The 19,310-nt window shown below is 47.9% G+C and overlaps 1 protein-coding gene across 1 annotated transcript in view; it reads left to right on the top strand.

Annotated features, from left to right (window-relative positions):
• LOC103604912 (E3 ubiquitin-protein ligase HECW1) overlaps positions 1-19,310 on the top strand; it is a 109,307-nt gene that overhangs the window by 33,081 nt on the left and 56,916 nt on the right. The window contains exons 4-9 of the mRNA XM_008589487.1: positions 554-650; positions 6,652-6,735; positions 7,133-7,242; positions 11,990-12,110; positions 12,783-12,896; positions 13,743-13,895. Of these exons, the coding sequence (XP_008587709.1) occupies positions 554-650; positions 6,652-6,735; positions 7,133-7,242; positions 11,990-12,110; positions 12,783-12,896; positions 13,743-13,895 (679 nt within the window). The remainder of the gene's footprint in view (positions 1-553; positions 651-6,651; positions 6,736-7,132; positions 7,243-11,989; positions 12,111-12,782; positions 12,897-13,742; positions 13,896-19,310) is intronic.

Below are 19,310 nucleotides of genomic sequence, written 5' to 3'. Positions count from 1 at the left end.
TTCCTAACCTTAGCTGCCTCTTCCGGAACACATGCCACTTTTACGAAGGGATGAGGTGAGAAAGCATCAGTGGATTTGGGTATTTCCATTATTACCACTGGTAAATCAACTCATGGCCATCAGACTGAGGTGTTGAGTGCTCAGAAGAGAATTTCTTGGAACTCATAACCTTTTTCCATAATAACTATGGAAAAATGACCAGGAAAAGTTACAAGGAAGACAGAATTCCTCTCCTGGGAGAGCTATTTTACTCTCTTTCGCCTGTTCACACAGAGATGAGTTAACACCCAGCAAAGTTCCTGAAACATGTATATTAAGGATGATTAACTTAGAGCTGGTTCATTTTTAGTTTTATCTTTTAAAAATAATAGTGCTATTATGTCACATAAGAAAAAGCCCTCAAGAGCTTAACAAATTTTTTTTTGATGAATATGCGACCTGCCCTTCAAACTCTTGCATTAATCCTGGTATCAAGTGGCCATTTTCCAATCATCAAAGAAATTATCTCTGGGCTGCAGATTCAACCACAACTCTGTGCCTTTGTCTATTTCAGCATATAATGACAAGATTGTGGCATTTCTTCGCCAGCCAAACATTTTTGAAATGCTGCAAGAGCGTCAACCAAGTTTGGCAAGAAACCATGCACTCAGGTAGGGATCATCCCTCATGCCTGGAAATCCAGGTCTTTCCAGATATTTTCTCAGGTAGGAAAACACCTCTGTGGAGGGACAACAGAAGCTCATAATGCATTTTGTTCATGCAATTAAATTACAATGTGAGGTCTGTCTAGTTAACTCAATTGGTTAGAGCGTGGTGCTGATAACATCAAGGTCCACGGTTCCATCCCTGGGCCGGCCAGCCACCAAAAATACCCAAAAAATAAATAAATAAAGTATAACTTGAATCCTCAAAAAGAAGGGTCCAGTGGTTTCAATTTTCTGGGAAATAGCATAATCAGAGATAGTCAGATTGTCAAGCTATCTATTATTTATATGATGCTGAAATGATTTTCACCGATTTGGAGGAAAGCACAGTAAAGGGTAAAATAGCTTTTACAAAAAAATTATTTATGTAAAGCACCATATAAATTATTTTTAGTTTGAAATGTAATTGTTTAAAGGTAAACCAAATGTTGAGTGAGCATATTTAAAACTCAACAAATAAGCAAACAAAAGGTGTCATAGGTGTTCTAACCACCTAAATCCTATTGTCCTCTAGGGTCATTCTTGAACAAGTACATCAGACTCTGAATCACTTCATTTGGAAAAGATAGCCACCTAAAGAGAAAATATCTCCTGAACTTAAATTCTGCTTTCTCACCGAGCTACTCTAACTCCCCTCTCCTGCAGTTCACTGCCCAACATTTCAAAAGCCAGAGTGCGTGGTGGTTTAGAGCATGTCCCTAGGAGTTTGGATTCTTTCTCTGGCACTCAGGGGCTACTGATAGAGACATCTCATCCAGTGCTCTGCCCTCGGTCTCAGCACTGAGCTAGGGCATCCGAGGGCCCGAGGGTGTGGTGCAGATGCTTGAATGAGGATGTGTGTGGAGGCCGAGCATGGCGGGCGGGCAACCTGCCCCTCGTGTTTGGCGCAGTCTTTGAGTCTGGCTGGTGGCTGCAGTGCTCCACTTGGACTTCCTCAGCGAATCACTGACACCTTCAAACAGCCTCTGCCAACCGAGTCTTTGCCCATCCTGCTGGGGGTCATTCACTGTTGTCCCCTGCCCACGCTGACACCTGTCCTCCCTGTTTGTGCTCTGTGCATTAGGACCATCCTCCTCCCCACGGCCCCTCATCCCAGCTCCTCCGTCCTCCTTCCACTACACGCCTGCACTCACCTCCTCACATTCTCTCTCCCAGCCCTTATTTCCTCTTCTCCCCGACGTGGCCACGTTTGGGTCCTCATTATTTCTCTCCTGGACCTCACAGGGATGTCTCATAAGACATCCCCCATCACCCTACTGTAACCAGTTACCTTCTTACAGCACAGACCAAACCATGTCCCCCTCCTCCTCAAAAGCAGAGCTTCCGTGGCTCCCACTGTGTATGAAACAGAGTCAGGATTTCTAAGCACGATGTCTTGGTCTCCAAAGTCCGGCCCTAACTGAACTCTCTGTCCTGCACTGTCTTCTCCTTCAGCATCTTCCACCTCCACTGAACAGGCTGTGACTCCCTGGATTTGCCTTTCCTGCAGTGGCCTCTGTGTTAAGGGCGTCCCATCCATTTTAAAGGCTTAGATCAAAGGCAGAAATTCAATGCTCCAGGCAGACTTTAGTATTTCTTTTTTCTTGCTTTAATGGCAGTCTTCTCGTGCCTCTAAGATATTTTTGGATCTCTTGTATTCTATTATTTACCGTGTCTCCCTGCAACACTATAAGCTCTGCAGAGCAGGGCCTGTATCCACCTCGTCTTTGAACCCACTCTGCCCCTCAGAGCCTGGTCCTCTACTTTGAAGATAGGAAACACTCATTACTCAGAGGGTGAGTGAAAGGTCTTATGTTCAGTTACTCAGAATTATCTGTCCAAGCTCATGACTGTATGGTGCTCGGCCATGTGGGTTGTTTCTTCAAGGGCTGCTCTTTGACACACTACCTAACAATTTAGAAGAATTTTCAAGGGACTTCCAGGGGACTTGTATTACCTGAAGAGTTTCTAACACATCGCTGTCCTGAACATTTTTTGTTACTAATTCTACCACTAAGTAATGAGTTCCCTGCTTACTTTTTGGAGGAATTTGAACTCACCAAAGGCACTACAGTCCTGTTTTAATCATTAGAAAAGTGTAAAAAGTAACCCCCTGCAACCAGACAGATAATCAGTAAGGATTTGAACAGGGGATTTGAACAACATTATGGACCAGTTGGACCTAACAGACGCATAGAGTGGAAAAGAGTGGAATGTATTTCCAAAAGAAAGTTAACTGTTTTCAGCCTTCTTGTTTAATATCACATTGTAACAAAATCTAAGAAACCTTAAAGGTTTGTTGCAGTGTGGAGTGGTACAATTATGATATTCTAGAGAAGGGGGTGCTTGAAATCAGGGCATGTTGGAATTGGAAGAAACTTGAAGATTATCTAGTATAGAAACTATAACCTTTTTTTTTTTGTGTGTGTGTGTGTGTGTGTGTGACCAGTAAGGGGATCGCAACCCTTGGCCTGGTGTCACCCACACTGCGCTCAGCCAGTGAGTGCACCAGCCATCCCTATATAGGATCCGAACCCGCGGCCTCGGCGCTCCCAGCGCAGCTATGCTCCCAGCGCCGCACTCTCCCGAGTGAGCCACGGGGTCGGCCCAGAAACTATAATCTTTTTTAGGGTCATGGACTCCTTTGAATATCTGATGAAAGCTGTTACAGACTCTCCCCCACATATATATATAAATCTTTGCATATAATTTCAAACAGTTACTGGCCCCTAAAGAAACTGTGGACCCCAGGTTGAGAACCCAAAAATACCTGATCAAAAACAGGAGGCCCACAGTGACTATCGGACATGGACTATGAGGCCACACACTAACAAGGCAGAGCAAGAGCCTGCTGTCCTGGTGGCCAAGCTCAAGGGAACCAGGAACCAGGCACTGCCCCCTGCGACTGGGCCTCTTCCTGCCCCTGAGTGGGGTGTGTGGGGGGGTGAGATCCATTTTAAAGGCCAGGGAGTCAAAAAGAAAATCACCTCTCCCCAGGACTCCACCGAGAGAAAGAACTTATGGCTCCTTCTGCAGTCTCAGGGGACTGTGACCCCTGCTCAGCCACTGCTGGTCTCAGGGAGCTGTGGACTCTCTGACTTGGGTCCACAAAACCAGTTGCTGCATTAGAGGACAGAGAATGAGTTCTCAGAGAATGGTGTTTAGCAGATGGCAGTGAATCGTAAGGAAGCCACATGTGGATGTGAATAGGGAGCCAGATAACCCAGAGGTTAATGGCGTCTGTTACCTTTAAGGGACTTGGTAGCCATCCCAGTCATCCATTCTTTCTTTCAGCAGTACTTTTTTTGTGCAGCTGTTCTGAATCAGGGTTGTGCTAGGGCTATGTATGCAGTAAGTTCCATGCTCATGGATCAGATGATAGACAAGTTTGGAGGGTTTCGTTAAGCCACATGTATAGCTACATAATGTGTTGAGTGCCATGAAAGACTTGGTCAGAATACAGTCACAGTGGGTAATGTGGTGTTGCAGAGGAGGAGGACTTGCATCCCTAACGGAGTACAGGGAAGGCTTGTCCAAGTGGGCGGCACTTAAGCTAAAACCTGAAGGATGAGGAGTTGTCCCTGAGATGCAAGGTGGTGGTCAGGGAGAGAGTGTGCAAGGTCCCGAGGCGAGAAGAGCTTGATGTAGGTGGAGAATGAAAACAAGCCAGTGCGGCTCAAGGGGGTGGGGGGAGAGACCATGGTGAAGTTGGAGACGGAGGCCTTGTCGGCAGCAGGAGGGAGCGGGGATTTTATCTGAAGTGCAATTTTATTTGGGAAGTGATGGGAGAGTTTTGAGCAGGAAGGAAACATGATTGCATCAGTGTTTTGAATGACCTCTTTTGCTGCTCAGTGTGGAATAGGTGGGCTGGAGCAGGGGCACGGGTGGAGCGGGGCTATCAGGAGACGTGGCTGGTGGTAAACACGGATGGACAGCAGGGAGCAGCTCGTGTCACACTGCGGGTGCACGAACAGCAGGCGCTGATGGCAGCCCGACCACTGGGGTGAGGAGAGAGCGGTGAGAAAGACAGCCGGGAGCAGGCGGCAGGCGGGGAGGATGGTGTCCTCCCCAGGATGGGGAGGACAAGGACGGACTGGCTCGAGTGGCGGAAGGATGTCAAGGATTTAGTCTTGCATGTTGAGTTTTGAGGTCTTTAAGGCCACAAGTGGAGATGTCAAGATGTCAAGGAGGCGGTGGCTCTGCTGGCCTGAGCTCTAAAGAGAGTTTGCTCTGTAGTTTCCCTGATGACCAAGGGACATACGTGTAGGAGAGACAGATGGAATTCTCGTCGTTGGTGCCCTCCCCAGTTCTCAGAGCCCTTGGGATGGAGAGGCAGAGGCATTTGGAGATCCCCCACACCACTGGATCTGTGTGAGATGTCCATAGACATGACAAAGGGGTAATGTCTGGTGGAAAGCTCCTAAAACATGCAGAAAACTGTGCTTGGTGTTCTAGCACAGGTGCAGTCCACATAGGCGGTGCTATGATGCCACCGCTGCTTTCTGTGACTGGGGACAGCACTTGCTGCCCTGGTGGACTTGGCCCTCTCTGAACTTCTTTTCCCCCAAGGACCCTGGAGATAAAGAGGATCCCTCGAATGTGCTGCCCCTTTCCCCCAGGCAGGGAGGCCAGGCGCTTACCAGAAGTGGGGCCCTCGGGCAGCAGGATAACCTGCCCCAAAGGAGATTATCATTGGGAGAGTAAATAAATGAGAGCATTATTCATGCGGCTGTTGCTGGTAATCCAGAGGAACAGCTCCGAGAGTCTTCCAGCCAAGAGGACTGTGAGGTGTATCCGGACACGGAGTCCAGGACACAGGCCGAGGGAGAAGCCGGAGGTGGGGAGGCTGGGCTAGCACCTGCTCCCTGCAGAACGCTGGGGACAGACCTGCTCCACTTCCCAGCCTGCAGTCGTAAGAGAAGCCCACGAACGCCCTGGTCCTGGTGAGGCATCTGTAAAGCCACTTTGTGTGTATCTGCAGAGGCCATGACGTTTCCCCTGGCTTTTTTAAAAAATCCCCACACCAAAAGGTCAAGTTGATTATATTTTTGTCTGAAAATATACAATTTGCACTCACAATGATATAAACAGAGAGAGGAAAAAGTTGTATCTGCAGCATCTTTGAAAATAAATTTTTTAAACATAATCCCTATGTTACCATTAAGGAAACTGAATGAAGGGAATACAGGATCCCTGTGTCGTTTCTTACAACAATATGTGACACTAAAATTATCTGAAAATAAAAATTTAAACACAAAAAGAAAGTTAAACATTATTTTAAAAATTAATTTTTGAGTTTTTCCAGATTTCTGCTGCATCTCTTTTAAGAAAGGCAAAAACCTTTAACTCCTTTGAAGCATGCATTCAATGGAATGATTATTGGGTATGGTATTTGTAATATTGGAATAATGTCAGGGAAACAAATTACAAGGTTAATTTGATCAAAATAGATGCTCCTTATCTGTAGACTAATAATTTGCCAGGGTAGAGTTGGAGGTTGTACGAAAGGGTCAGAATGGGCGGGTTGTGACAAAACAGAGACAGATCAATGCCTGTGCTTTGACTGGCCGGGAGCCTCCTCTCTTCTGGAGATTGGAGCCCCAGGTGGTGTTACGCAGTTTCATCAGGCACAAGGTCTCTCAAGAGACCCCCTGCTCGCTCTTTCCTCCCGGGGCTTCCAGTACACCGTGAGCCCAGAGCAGCCGTGCTGCAGCCCTGCCCGCCCCGCTGCACCTGTGACCGTGTGGGCAGAGGACCTGGCTCTGCTGTGCTCCTCAGCTCTGCACTGGTGGGTCAGGAGCACTGTCCCCTGCAGGGCATCCTGGAAGCTGCAGTGTGAGCTTAGGATGCTGAGAGATGCTGCTGTTCAGCTGTACCGGAAGAGAGGAAAAAAGGGACCAGAGTAAGATTTATTTCTTAGCTTATGTGTCGGTGTGTAATTCGCATTTTCTTTCCCACATGATTCTAGGGAGAAAATTCATTACATTCGGACTGAGGGTAATCATGGGCTTGAAAAGTTGTCCTGTGATGCAGATCTAGTCATCTTGCTGAGGTAAGGGGCTGAGCCTGGAACAGTTCTGGAAAAGCTTCACTGGCCAGTTCTCCACTACAGCTGCCCAGAGAGGGGCCCAGATCAGAACACTCGCCATTTGTTCTGGAGGATTCTAGGGGCTGCAGCTGAAGTAGGGTCCCCACCCTTGTACACTGTCCATCACCTCCTTTACATTTGCATCCAGGGTATCAAGAGCTGCATAAAGTACTCAATGGAGACTTTGTTGTAGGGTTAATCCAGGTTTTAAAAAGCACAAAATTCGCAGGCGATATGCCTCTTTATACTACATCTGAATCTAATTGCTTTTGTTGCTTTGTGGGAACTGTAGCTGCTATCACCCCAACTCATGAGCACTTTCTCAGGGACAGAGAACTAACTTTTACTTTCAACTTTGCAGTCTCTTTGAAGAAGAGATTATGTCCTACGTGCCCCTGCAGGCCGCCTTCCATCCCGGGTACAGCTTCTCCCCCCGCTGCTCGCCCTGCTCCTCACCTCAGAGCTCCCCAGGTAAGACTTGGGCCTCCGGCGTCTCCTGGAAGCAGTCGAGAGTGTTTGCACCAGGGAAGGGTGAATGAAGGACAGTTGTGTGTCCTCTCTGCCTTCGTCCCTCCCAATTTCCTGACTGAAAGAAGACCCTTTAAATCAGGTGCTGACAAACTACTGTCTGTTTTTGTCATGCCTCCAAGCTAGAAAGGGGTGTACATTTTTAAATGGTTGAAAAATAAATTTTAAACACAATAATTCATGACACATGAAAACTATATTAAATTCAAATTTCAATGTCCATAAATAAAGTTTTATTGGAACCCAGCCATGCCAGTGCAATTTACACGTTTTCTATAGCGCTTCCATGCTACGGCAGCAGAGATGAGTGACAGCAACAGAAACCAGGTAGTCAGCAAAGCCTGAAATATTTACCATCGGCCTTTTACAGAAAAGTTTGCCGTCACCTGCCCTAAACTGCTGTTACCTTCCAGAAGCACTGTCAAGGCATTTCAAAGAAATGAGCCCTTTCTGAAACATTTTACATTTTGACTGAGAATTCTATTAGATACCAATTTTGGTATCAAGTTTCTGGAGATCATTATTATGTCCCCACGAAGACTCCAGAGAATTTTCTTTATGGATGAGAATGAATTTACTTATGATACAAAACTTCTGTGTAGGTATCTTCCATTCTGAATGAGAAAATATATGTTGAATTATTTAGTGAAAAAAAAAATATCTCCTGGATTCCTCAAGATAATTAGCTTAGATCAAATCCATACCTCCAAATGGGACCCAGACATTGAAGAATTTTTCCATTTTTATTTGGCTTCATTATCACATTGCTGTAGATTTCTGTGGTCAACCCAAATTTCTTTTGGAACCATAAAAAGGGAAAGAGGTTAGTTTGAAAAATGTAGGAACTCCCCACGTCACATCCTCTAGAGTCAGGGTCCAAACGTTGATTTTGAAGCCAGTGGGGAAATTCAGAAGAGAAACAGAATCTAGCAAGATGTTCTGTCTCAGAAGGGATGTCTCGCTGAGGGTCAGTGTCGCTTGGTACTGACATGCGTCTCCAGAATTAGAATATCTTTTAGTTTGGCTCCTCCACGTTGTATCATTCAGCACTGCCTCTTAGAGGTAGTTGTCCTACTTGCTAAAATCTGTTTTTAAGACAGTCTCTCCTTGGGCCAGCCTGGTGGTGCACTGCTACAGTGCACCGCTTGGGAGTGCAGCGGCGCTCCCGCCTAGGGTTCGGATCCCACATACAGACCGGTTCCCGCTCACTGACTGAGCGAGGTGTGGGCGCAACACCGAGGGTTGCGATCCTGTTGCCGGTCCCGGTCCGGTACGGGCGCGACACTGAGGGTTGTGATCTGTTGCCGGACACGAAAAAAAAAACAAAAAAAAAAAAAAAAAAAAAAAAGACAGTCTCTCCTTGTGGTCGCTTCCTCCAGGCAAGTGTTCCTATGGCATTGTTAGGGACGTGCCCGATGCATGCTGCCTCTGATGTACAGCAGGCCTGAGACCCCACTGCCTGGGGAAAAGAGGACAAGGAACTTTGTTAGAGCCAACATCAGTAGAATTGAACTTTTCCAAATGTGCACAGCAGGGCCTACTTAGGGGAGCAGAGCTTTCCATTTGGGGGAGCTATCGGGCTTCATGGTGCGCTGCTACATCACTGGGGAGATTGTCCCAGCCTGGTGACAACCTTTGGTAGGAGGCCAAGATTTTAGCATCGTTATATAGGAAAGATGTCATAGTGCAAATGGAAAAATAAGAGAGAATGAAGAGTTATTTGCTAAATGAGAATTACTTGGAAAACTTTTATAAAAGAAATCAACTTTCCTGATAGAGACATTACTGATGCCATGAACACAAGTGATCATCTTGTTCATTTTGTAGAAGTACTTGATTCTGTATTCTCCATCTCTAACCATGGGGTCCAAGGTTATGTAATCTATATATTTTTATGTTAAATTTTACAATCCCCATTATTCTAGACCTTTATGAAATTTACCTAGGTGCTGCGGAGATATTGACTCCTAGAAGTTTATGCCAAAGTGCTTTGTCAAGCATAAATTATTTAGGAAAACGCACCATAGTGACCATGGGGATAGAGGCGGTGCCAGCAGTGGTAAGAGTCATAATATTACAGAATACACTACAGTCTGCTGGACGGAGAGTTGTCCTTGCACTTACAGACTTGTATTCCAGTTCCATCGGTACCCTGAGCCCTGGCACCTCACCAGGGCCACTTCTCTGTCCCACGTGCTGCGGGGCTGGGCCTCTGTGTCCTTGCTCGCACCCCTCAGCTGCGTCTCTGTCGCCTCTCTCCTAGTTGCTGTCCTCTGCCAGCCTTTTTCTCGCTGTCAGAGACTGTGGCTCTGTCCCATAGTCCGCGTCTCCTTCCAAGCGAGACTCACCATCCTGGGTGACCCCAGCAACCCCAAGGATGGCCGCGCAGCACCCGGGCCCCAGCGTCTGCACTTCTGTGTCTGCGGTGGCCTCTCCTCCCCCTCCTCAGCCACGTACTCCCAGGCCACGCTCCTGCCCTTGTTGTCGTCCCTAAAACCACTCACTCAGGCATCCGCTTCCTTTCCGACGTCCTTACTCAGCTGCTCTCCCCATGCCCGTTGTTGGGCTTCATCAGACCTCCAGTTCCTGCAGTTTTCTCCTTCCTTTCCAACACCCTCTCTTGTCCAGCATAGATTCTGTGGCTCATAACCTCAGGAACATCCTTGCCAGCGCCCTGAGCTCCCTGGCCCTCCCCATCTTGTCTGTGCCTTCTGGCAGGACTTCTCCCCAGACAAGCTTCCTACTGCTTCCTCCACACGTGTGTCAGGTGCGCACATTCACCTGCCACGGCATATTATTAACCACGAATCAGTCGTCTCTCACATCATGAGAGCCCTGAACACCCAGAAGAAACCCCTGCACGTGTCTCTGCTCTTCTCCGCGACTGCTTCAGACCTTCCCACTCCCCTCGAACACCCAGCCGCCCACCCTGCCGCCCAACCTACAGGTCTACCAAAGCCTCCCACATCTTAGCCTCCTTCACACCTGCACGCGAGGGGAGGTATCATCGTGAAGGTCGCCATGGCCTCTGCTACCCCGTGTGGGGCAGTTCTTGGCCTCCCAATCTCCAGCACCACTTCGTTATTGATGGCCCCCTTTGCGCCACCTCCAGCTGCTCCTGTGACACCAGGCATGTCATGCGCTCTTCTGCACCTCTCGCAGCCTTGTCCTCATTCTACCATCCTCAAGGCTCAATCCAGGTCTTCTCTCTTCTCCCTCAAACCGTGTTTTTCTCCACTGACACAGTCCAAGGTGCTGCCATCAGCAACTCTTTAACCTTCTCCTCAAGTTTGCTCTTGTTCCACTGTTCCCATCCCAGTGAATGTCACCACAGTGCCTTCACTTACAAAATCTGAAGCCACCTCTTCCTCATGATCTATAATTAACTCACTGCCTCCCAATACAGCTCCAGTCCGCTGGCTTCCCTCATCTCCATTGACACCACTTTGGGCTCTCTGGACCCCCTGTCTTCTCCAGTTCTTTCTCTCTGCTGCAGGAAAACTGATGTATCATAGCTCACGTCACACCTGCCGACCCCCATGCAATGGCTTCTTGTGCCTCTTAGCATGAAACAAAATTGCTCAACAGAGCATACCTCGTCCTGTCTGGGGGCTCCTGCCCACCTCTCAAGCCTTGTTTCTGCACCTCTTTGGTCCTTGCAACCTGTGCTCCAGACAAACTGGAGCCCTGCCTTCTGTTCTGCCACAGGACCCTTACACATGCTGACCCTCCACCTGGGGGCTCTTCAACCAGCTCATCCCTTCCCTGAGTTAAAAAGAAGCCTTTCCTGACCCATTCAATCTAATTCATGCCTGCTTGTTCATCAGATCTTCCCCGGGGAAGCCTTCCTGGACTTGGCCAGCATGTCCTGTGATCTCAAGGAACTGGATTCCTCTCCTTCATGAGTAGCAATTATCTCAACTTGTAATTATGTACTCATTTCTGTGAGTTTACCGGTATCATTCTCCTCTAGAGTGTAAGCTTAGTTCCTGGAATATAGTAAGTAATAAATAGTCACTGAAGGGCAAGCCATGGCTCTGGCCACCTGTAAAACCTGGCTGAAATGTTACTCTTTCCACTCCTCTTTTCATTAAGAGGTATATAAGACAGTGAAGCACTTACAAAGCTCCCTAAGTGACACAAAATCTGTCTTCTATAATAGGGTCAATGAATTATTATTATAATTACTGCAAAATTTACTCTTATGATGCAAAGTAAATAAGCAAAAACTCCTAAATGCCCTGGGCCCCAGTGCACAGGCATGTTTATTTTAGCATGATATCAATATAGAAGGGTGACAAACACATATATTAAAGTCCTAGTTGCCTCATAGTTTCAGTCACTTCTTATAACAATTTATAAGAAAAATCTTAGTCTAGTTTAGTTTATGCTAATTATTTTAAATTAAGTACAATTTGGCCAAGAAAAATGCTCATCAAGGTACTTGTAAAAGAAATACAGCTTGAAATAATTGGAGTGGAAGACATAAATATTGACTCCCTTTAAAATTGATTTTTCTCTTTAGCGTATTTTTTCTATTTATTATCAAAGTAACTGAGGGAGGGATGGAAGTCAGGGGAAACTTCTTGGAGGAGAAACGCATGAGGACGCAGGAATGTGCCTCTGGCCGGCTCTCTGCACAGTCCTTCTAGCAAGTGGCGATGTCAGGCCCACGTGCTCCTCTCCGCAGGGTTACAGAGAGCCAGCGCACGGGCCCCTTCGCCATACCGGAGAGACTTCGAGGCCAAGCTCCGCAACTTCTACAGAAAACTGGAAGCCAAAGGATTTGGACAGGGTCCAGGAAAGATTAAGTGAGTGCTCTGGATGGTAGACTTTTCTGTCCATTTCTCCCCCAGACCTTTGTAATTTGTGGGGGGTTGGATACCCGGGGTGGGAGCAGGGACAGTATGAAGGGAAGAGAGGGAGGTTAGGAAGTTGGAAGGGAGGGGGAGAAAGAGCAGGGACAGTGGGTGTCACACGGAGGCACAGAGAAACTCAGCGGTGGGCCTTGTCAGAAAACAAGGAACTGCGAACTAAATAAAAAATCTTACACTTCCCTTTACTTGTTTTTTGGAGAAAATTTAACTCATGAGTCAAATTTATAGACTCTTTGTAACATTGTAATTGAAGTCTAAGTAAAAGGTTGTTTTGTCTTGTTTTGTTTTCCTTCTGGGTTTATTATTTTCGTCTTGAATAAGCCCAGCCCAAGCTCAATAATCCAACTTCAGAGACATCTATGAATTGATTAAAAAAGACGCTGACGAGTAGTGCGATATGATGGAGCGTATCCAGGGACAAGTGGGTGTGTTCTCCCCCGTGCTCCCAGTGTTTGGAAGAGTGTCCACATGAGTCCCTCACTGACCAATGGGGCCTGTGTCTTGCCCCTTCCTCTCTCGCTGGGTGACCTGGATGCTCGCAGCTCTGCTAGAGCTCTGTCCGGGGCCCTGACCCTGTGCTTCTACTCACCCCCTTCTCCTCCGCAGGCTCATTATTCGTCGTGACCACTTGCTGGAGGGAACCTTCAATCAGGTGATGGCCTATTCCCGGAAGGAGCTGCAGCGGAGCAAGCTCTACGTCACTTTTGCCGGAGAGGAGGGGTGAGGACCCAGGAGGGTCACTCAGACCCAGTAGCGTGGGTGGACCAGAGCCCCAGGGTTGGGGGACTTGGCTCAAGAAGGAACAGGGTGGCTGTGAGCCATTGCCCCGGGGTGATTCTGATCACATCCTCCCGGGAGGTCATTCTCTCCAGGTATTGCCTAGCTTTAGGTTTCATGTCCTTGAGAAACATAAGATTGTTGGTATGTCTGAGACCACATGGTCAAAATATAAGCCAAAAATGCAATCCTAAGCCATTGGATCTTTACTCTTGAGGTGGTGTTCTATTCTGAGTATGTAACCAAAGAACTCTCCCTCCTAAAGTGCATACATACAACTAAATGCCAAGCTTTTCATATAATTTCAGTGATTTCATGGAAAACCAACTCAACCATGGAAGGCAAGCCCAACTAGGAGGGCATATCAGGATGAACTTGGAAGCTTTTCCAATTCACCCACATGTGTGCACACATGCACTCCACATTGCACATGCATGCACCGGTGCACTATTGCAGGACATTCTTTTATGCCTCACACAACAAGGGCCTCATTAATAGGCCAGCTGGGTGTTACATCTCATAGGTGTTAGATGGTTGAAAACAAGGTTAAAGAAAACTGCCATAAGAGTTCACTCATGGACATCTGGTGAAGAAACACCCCTAAGCCAATTACCGCACGCTCATTTTCTACAGCACATTGATACTTCCATTGGGATCCACTCTAGAGAGCAGAGGCTGCCCTCTGCTTTGCCCAGCACCCAGCTCTGAAAAAACACAGCGGGACCTGGATAAGAAGAGGCCCCCCTCCAGGCACACAATGAGCTCCCTGGACCTCTGCTTCCTTTGCAGCCTGGACTACAGTGGTCCTTCGCGAGAGTTCTTCTTCCTTTTGTCTCAGGAGCTCTTCAACCCCTACTACGGACTCTTCGAGTACTCTGCAAATGACACGTACACGGTGCAGATCAGCCCCATGTCGGCGTTTGTAGAAAACCATCTTGAATGGTAAGGTCTATGATTTTGACTTTCTTATGTTCAGAAGTTCTGGTCTTCCTTAGTCAGAAATCAGGAGCGTTTCTCAAAGGCCATCGTGTTTAGAGTAGTGGGCTGGACGTTGGGAGTGAATGACAGAGCCTTGGAAGGAAGACTCTGCTAGTCTTCACCCAGAACACAAGATAAATTACTAGAGACCCCGACGATACAGTAATTGCAAATTGATGTAAGATAGAGTAACTGCCTACTGAGGAGACACTAAGACAAGTAGACATAGGTCAGGAATGTGGATAATTTTATTAAAATCATGATTTCCCAGTCGAGGCTTCTTGGAGGTATTCATGGGTTTGAAATTCTTCGACCTTGGACCGATGGCTTTAGCACTGTGGACATGAGCTATTAAATAAGGCTGTTGGGTCAGATGATCTCTCAGCATCCTTCTGACTTGAAAATCCAGTATCTCTTCACCTGTCTGCTCTTCTGTTATTCTATTACCATTTACCAATATGCATAAGAAGGTAGGTTTCTGTTAATTCTGCGTGGTTTTGTGGGCAAGATGCCTCAGATGTAGGCATTAGAAGTCTCCAGAAAGCTGCATGGGACATCTAGGGTGCATGCACATTCCTGCTGCATCACCACCACGCCTGATTTGAAAATTAGCCCTGCTCTGACTGGGGGAGCTTCTGCTATTCAGAGGGAAATGTGTTCTGGAGACAGCTGATGTGGTTCTCCTCAGACATGGCTTATCTATGCTGCTGCTGTTGAAGGAGCTGTTGGGGTGATACCTGGACCTGCTGGGCTTACGCCCAAGTCCCTACAGTTTAGTCATACAGTCCTGTGCCACGTAATGACATTTTGAGATGATGATGGTCCCATAAGATTATAATGGAGCTGAAATACTCCCGTCACCTAGTGATGTCATAGCCATCATAACATCATAGTGCAGTTACTTTTTTTATACATTTAGTCCATCCTAAGTGTACAGTGCTTATACAGTCTACAGTAGTGCACAGTAGTGTCCTCGACCTTCACATCCACTCACCATGCACTCATTGACTCACCCAGAGCAATGTCCAGTCCTGCAAGCTCCATTTAGGATGAGTGCCCTTATACAGGTGTACCATTTTTTATCATTTACACTGTATTTTTGCCATACCTTTTCTATATTTAGATACACAAATACTTACCATCGTGTTACAACAGCCTACAGTGTTCAGTCCAGTAACATGCTGTACAGGTTTGTCACCTAGGAGCACAGGCCACACCATCCAGGTCTGTGTAAGTGCACTCTACGATGTTCGCACAATGACCATTTAGCCTAAAGACGCAGTTTCGAAGCTGTGTTTGCATGACGGTATAGCATCAGTATAACCCAGCCCTGCTGGGCTTCCAGCTACCGCATGTGCCCCTCTCTCCAAACACACTCTTAGCGCTGAAGTTCTTGAGCTGAGGCAGAGAGTGTCCATATCAAGTGTTTGGCACAAGATGAAACAAAACTTTTCCTTTGTTGCTCCTTTTCCTGTAACTTATCAGCAAGTGGATGGTAAAGCCTGAGGCAGAAACATGGGCGGGGACAGGTGGGGTGGGCAGGTCACCATGCAGGGGACTTATGGGCCTGAGAGTGGAATGCCAGCTCTGACGGAGGTCACATTCAGGCAGGCTCCCTTCCAACAGTAGACAGGGCTGGAACCCCTAACGCAGGAATAGGCACATGCACAGATTATATATAATGTAGCCCTCGATTCCCTCTTAGTCTGTGAGCATGAAATTTAAGATAGTGTCTTGGATGTCATGAATTGGAATCATCAGTAAATAAAGAAATATTTTCATCAGATATCCTACCGTATAGGACTGTGCTAGGTGTTGTGAGGAATACCTCCGCTAACTTAACAATCTGAATGAAGCACGCACTATGTGCTGGAAGGATACGGAGATGAAGTGAGCTGGGCCTCTTCCCTCAAGGAGCGGGAGTGGGAGGAGCTCACAAGCACAGCCACAGTTACTATGCAATATCTTAAATGCTGAGTCACGTGTGTGTGTGTGTGTGTGTGTGTGTGTGTGTGTGAGAGAGAGAGAGAGAGAGAGAGAGAGAGAGAGAGAGAGAGAGAGAGAGAGAGAAAGCCTGAGATACGTGTAGAAACCTGAGAATCGTATTCAATCGCAAGAGAAAACATTTCACTCTACCCTGGGGAAGGGAGAGTGGGGAGCAAAGCCGGGAACCTTAGGAAGAGAGGGGTAGCCAGAGGACAGTGGGGATAGTGCCATGTGGGATGATGGGACCTCGGCACCCAGCATGTTTCAGCACAGCCACAACATAAAGCCACCGGCCAGGGCCTCACGGGAAGCACAGCGGACACAGTGATCTCGGCCTGCACGCCACTGGACACCTGCAGGAGTGGCCTCCTTGCTTCCCAGGGTAGCAGTGCTGGCCAGTCGCCAGCCCCTGCACTCCCTGGGCGGTGTCGCCCTCCGCACATGTCTGCACAGAGGGGCTGAAGAGGCAGTGTAGACACCTCACTGTGCTTTTCTGCATTAATGAGGGATGTTATAAGAGCTGTCAAGGTGCCAGTTAACCGCCGTCCCCTCTGCCCCTGGCAGGCTGGCTGCCATGCACTGGCCTCCCGCTTAGGTTGCAAGTATTAGCTGTGGACTCTGGAAACAGAGGTGCAGTGGCTTTCTGAACCAACTGGCAACCTGAGCAGAGCTCACGCAGGTGAGATTTCCTGTCGGCACCACATGGTAGATGACACCTCTGATTTAAGGCTCCAACCTGAGCGCTTCAGTCCCAGAGTCCTCAGCTGCAGAGAAGCCTGGACTACAGAACAAGCCACACACCTCCCAGGGAACAGTCGCCAGGTTGCACCATGACCCTCCACGTGCAGCCAGGCCGTTCTCTTCTCAGTGCCTCAAGTTTCCTGAGAGAGGAGCTGGTGGTCTTTGCACAGCCACAATCACTGCTGAGTGAACTTGAGCCGCCAGGACAGAGGCTTCCTTAGCTTTGAACAATAAGCCTCGTTGGGCTTTGGGAAGCCTTAACAAAACCATGAAGCTGGAGTTATTCGTTTTGCTTAATTTCCTACTATGAGCCATCTTTGTGTCTCATGGCAAATAGTCTAACAAAGCAGACATGGGGAGGTTGCATTTCCTGTGACCCTGAGTGTTCATTAAGCTCTCCAGCTCAGGCCTGGATGAAGTGGCCCTGGGTCTTGCACAGAATGCGGCCAGCAAGTGAGTGCTGGACCTGCCTGGAGTGCTGGACCTGTTACCACCGCCCCTGCAGCCAGGAGGCCCCTGATGCTACAGAAGCCAAAATCCTGGGCTCTCAAATCCAACTGCCCACCACTCGATGCCACTAGCTGCCTTAGGAGGGCCAGTGGTGGCATGGCTGCCGCTGGTGTGAGGAGGGTGATGCTCATCGTAACCTGTACCACTCTTGTGACAAAACAGAGCCTGAAAGACCTGGCTTCTCAAAGCTGTGGACAGGCCAGGGCAGGACTCAGCCTGGGAGGAGGAGGGAAGTTTACCCAGGGACACCCGCCCTCTGCCCACCTCCTCTTACTCTGGAAACAGAAATAAACACAACCAAGACCAGAAATAAACATGGCAGAGACGGGTTAGCCTCAAAGGGTTAAAGGTTGCTAGGACTGGAAGGCTTCTGGAAGTGGCTGGAGAAGGCGTCTTTGCACTGGTCATTCTTGCCACGTTTTGTTCTTCTGATTAACCCTCTGTGACCATCTCCTGAGTCCCACACTGGCGTTTGTTTTGTCTGCCCTCCTAGAACACCTGGGAGTGGGGACGGTTTGGTCCTGTTTTGCACTAGCACAGTGCCCAGCACATCAAGGTGTTCAAAACAGCATTTCATTGACTGCTGGGTGTGTAAAGGAATCTTATTCCACACATCACACCAGTCTCTTCCTGGAACAGGGCTGTTGAAATAAACAGAGTGCTTCCTCCTTCCACGTGCAGTTAGTTGCTCACAGTTCCCACTTTTCCCTGTCGTCTGTGGTTCTGAAGCCTTTGCGATGTCAGAGATGAACACAGGTGTCCCCTGGGAGCTTTGCGCTCTTGTGGTAGGTGCTGCGCGGTGCCCGGGTGCTGCATGTTGCTGAAGGAAGGCCTCCTACCCCTCCTCCCCACACGGCACTGCTTCCACGGCAGCCAGGCCAGGTGCAGCCCAAAGAAGTCAGCAGAGAAGCCCCTGACACTGCGTCCTCCCCCGAAAATTTCCTCTGACTGTAGGTACCTGAGGTTCTGTGGCTCTGGGCTTGCTAGCTGTGTGGAGTAGTGTCAGCTAAATCAGTAGCCCCCAGTGACAGGCGTGGTGATTTCACCTGCTACCCTTTTTTCTAGTCAAGTGTTGTGAGATACCAATATGAATAAATACAGTGAAACTTCTGCTACACACATTAAGTAAACTGAAAAAAAAACCAATTTTTTTTTTGGCCTTTGGCCTAAAGGGACTTCCTGCAATTGCTGTTTTGTTACTTGTTTCTACCACTGACTTCCCACACCTGATGTCCAGAGTCAACAGTGGAAACCCTCAGGCCCAGTAAGAGAGGAGAGGAAGTCAGGCCAGCTCTTCAAGGCTGGAACCTGGAAGGGGCCTCTCCCCAGAGCTGTAGTCATGGGGGACATGGCCCCTGCCAGACCCGGCCGAGGCAGGGAGATGCTGGGACATAACACCCTCACACTCTTCTTCCACCTCCAGCCCCACTTGGCCAAACCCAACTATAAGCCAGAGGGCAAAGGATCTCCAGATATTGCCACCCACAGCAGGCAGTTCCCCACAGTATGGAGCAGGTGAAGAGAGAGGTGGGAAACCCAGGGGAGGGAGACAGGGGAGATGGGAATTGAAAATAACCCCCAGACCCCACATGATTCAGGACGTTCAGCCTGTTCACTAGAAATGTTACCATCTGCTGAACTGTATGTGTGTATTGTATGAGTGTTTGATGCCAGAAATCTTGAAATGCTATTTCAAATTTCATATCATCATTTTATGATTATAGTTATGTCATTTTGCATATTGGTGAGGCACTTACAGGCTACTCTCTATTCTTTAAATCTTTATCGTATGCTGATTTCATATCCCTGGAGATACAGAACTTAATAAGAAAACTAAGTAATAAAGCATCCATTGAGAACTTAGTAAATAACCAGGCACTGTTCTAGGCATTTTTATCTAACACTACAACCCAGGTACTGAATTATTCAACTTTTACAGATAAGGAAAATAAGGTACAAACATAACCAAAGTTGCACCGATAGTCATGGAAGAGGCTAGGATTGGAACCCAGGCATCCTGGCTCTAGCATCAGGCTCTGGCCCCTGTGCAGAGGCCAAGTCAGGTTGTAACTGAGCAAATTAAAATACAATGTAATAGACGCCACGCATACCTGTCTCATAGCCCTTATCACATTGTTTTGT

This window comes from Galeopterus variegatus, unplaced genomic scaffold (assembly GCF_000696425.1).
Source record: "Galeopterus variegatus unplaced genomic scaffold, G_variegatus-3.0.2 Scaffold5471, whole genome shotgun sequence".
NCBI classification, from domain to species: Eukaryota; Metazoa; Chordata; class Mammalia; order Dermoptera; family Cynocephalidae; genus Galeopterus; species Galeopterus variegatus.
Note: the sequence above shows the minus strand (reverse complement) of the source record. Positions and strands in the feature narration are given on the sequence as shown.